Source organism: Eimeria acervulina, genomic scaffold, assembly GCF_000499425.1.
Source record: "Eimeria acervulina Houghton genomic scaffold, Eah_scaff602, whole genome shotgun sequence".
Taxonomy (NCBI): Eukaryota; Apicomplexa; class Conoidasida; order Eucoccidiorida; family Eimeriidae; genus Eimeria; species Eimeria acervulina.
This window is the reverse complement of record NW_013549697.1, coordinates 18,055-20,618: the sequence shown is the minus strand read 5'-3', so window position 1 is coordinate 20,618 and position 2,564 is coordinate 18,055. Positions and strand designations below refer to the sequence as shown.

Genomic DNA, 2,564 nt, shown 5'->3' with positions numbered 1-2,564 from the left:
GGTGCATGGATCAGCAATAACTCCTATGGAGGCTATGGGTAACTCCTTCTCCTCCTCCTGCTGCTGCTGCTGCTGCTCCTGCTGCTGCTGCTTCTGCTTCTGCTGCTGCTGCTGCGGCTGGTGCGGCTGGTGGTGTGGTGGTGGTGCTGCTGCTGCTGTTGCTGTTGCTGTTGTTGTTGTTGCTGCTGCTGTTGCTGTTGCTGCTGCTGCTGCTGTTGCTGCTGCTGCTGCTGTTGCTGGTGCGGCTAGTGGTGGTGCTGCTTCTGCTGCTGTTGCTGCTGCTGCTGTTGCGGCTGTTGCTTGTGTTGCTTGTGTAGTTGCTGCTGGTGCATCTGCTGATGCGATTGATGGAAGTGCTGCTGCTGCTGATTATACATATGCTGTTGCTGCGCTGCTTCTGCTGCTTCTGCTTCTGTTCCTACTCCTACTACTCCTACTACTCCTACTACTCCTACTACTCCTACTACTGCTGCTGCACTGCTGCTGCTGCTGCTGCTGCTGCTGCTGCTGCTGTTTGTTAGTAAAGCAGACTTAGAGTTCGAAGCAATTCAAAGAGCACAGCGCGCCGGTCATCTGTTTATTTCTTCTGCCGGAAATCACAACCTCAACACCGACCTACCTAAGTATATCTCTTCATCATTTTTTTATTATTATTTTTATTTATTTTTATTATTATTACTTTATTTTTATTATTATTTTATTATTATTTTATTATTATTGTTGTTGTTGTTGTGGTTATTAATAATATCTTTTCTTTTTCTATATACAGATATATGTGTATATATATATGTATATATGTATATATATATCTGTATATATATATATATGTATATATATGTATGTATTATATATAATTATATATAATTATATATAATCTTCTTTATTTTCTTTCTTAGGGTTTTGTGTCTTTGACGTTTTTAACGCCGGCGTATTCTAAGTGTGCTGCTGTGTTGCTGCTGCTGTGTTGCTGCTTCTGCTGCTGCTGCATGTGTTTGTGCTGCTGCATATGTTGCTGGTGCTGCTACTGCCGTATGCGGTGCTGCTGCTGCTCCTTCATGTGCTGCTGCTGCTCCTTCATGTGCTGCTGCTGCTGCTGCTGCTGCGTGTGTGTTGTTACTGCTGCATATGTTGCTTCTGCTACTGCTGTGCATGTATTACTACTACTGCTGCTGCTGCATGTGTTGCTGTTGCTGCTGCTGCTGCTGCTGCTGCTGCTGCTGCTGCAGCAACGACCACACCCCATCAAGCTATTCCTTATCAAATATAATTAGTGTAGGTGCAGTTACACCTGAAGGAAAGAGAGCAGCATTTTCAAACTACGGGCGCCGCACTGTGCACATCTTAGCACCTGGAACAGGTAAACATGCTGCAGCAAATGCAGCAGCAGCAGATGCTGCTGCAGCAAATGCTGCTGCAGCAAATGCTGCTGCAGCACATGCTGCTGCAGCACATGCTGCTGCAAACGCAGCAGCAAATGCAGCAGCAAATGCAGTACGATATACAGCAGCAACTGCAGCAAGAACAGCAACAGGAGCAACAGCAGCAACAGCACCCGCAACAGCAGCAGCAGCAGCACCAGCACCATCAACAGCAGCAACAGGAGCAGCATTTGTTGGTGTGTGTGTGTGTGTGTGTGTGTGTGTGTTGCTGCTGCTGTTGCTGCTGCTGCTGCTGCTGCTGTTGCACAGGTATCCAGACGACAGTAGGCGAAGCAGAGTTTGCTGCAGTAAGCGGGACGTCGTTTGCTGCTCCTCATGTCGCAGGTGCAGCAGGGTTAATTTGGTCGGCGTTCCCAAATCTGAGTTATTTAGATGTTAAAGAAGCGCTGCTAAACAGCTGTAGAAAAGAAGAAGCACTTGCTGCTGCTGCTGCATGCGGAGGCTCTTTAGATGTCTTTGCTGCACTTGTTTATGCTGGTGAGACAGATATATATAATTATATATATAATTATATTTAATTATATATGATTATTTATATATATAATTATATATATATAATTATATATAATTATATATATATTTATATATATAAGTATATATACAAGTATATTTTGTTTGTTCGCTTCTTAGTCTCTCTCTCTTTTCATTTAAATATATATTCTTCTGCACTTATTTATTTATTTATTTTTATTATTATTTTATTATTATTGTTATATATATATGTATATATTATTTATATATATTATTTATATTTATATGTTTATATTATCTAGCTATTACTTTGTTTGTCTGTCTCCTTAAGTCTCTTCTGTCTTATATTTATTTATTTTTTTGTTTTCTCTGTCTGTCTCTCTTCGTCTTTATTTATTTATTTATTTATTTATTATTTATTTATTTATTTATTTATTTATTTATTATTTATTTATTTATTTATTTATTTACCTGTCTGTCTGTTTATTTATTTTTATCTGTCGCCCTCTTCTTCTGTCTCTCTTTAGTGTCTCCTTCTTTTTTTTGTTTTTGTTTGTTTATTTAATTCTCTTCATTTTTATTTATCTTTTCTGGTGTACATATGCTTGTGCTGCTGTTGCTGCTGCTGCTGCTGCTGCTGCTGCTGCTGCTGCA

General features: G+C 40.1%; 1 protein-coding gene across 1 annotated transcript in view; it reads left to right on the top strand.

The window, feature by feature from the left end:
- Positions 1-1,363: 1,363 nt before the first annotated feature.
- EAH_00044130 (hypothetical protein, conserved) overlaps positions 1,364-2,564 on the top strand; it is a gene marked incomplete at both ends in the record, with an annotated part of 2,907 nt that continues 1,706 nt past the window's right edge. Inside the window, 2 exons of the mRNA XM_013394884.1 lie at positions 1,364-1,619; positions 1,764-1,916. Coding sequence (XP_013250338.1) covers positions 1,364-1,619; positions 1,764-1,916 — 409 coding nt within the window. The remainder of the gene's footprint in view (positions 1,620-1,763; positions 1,917-2,564) is intronic.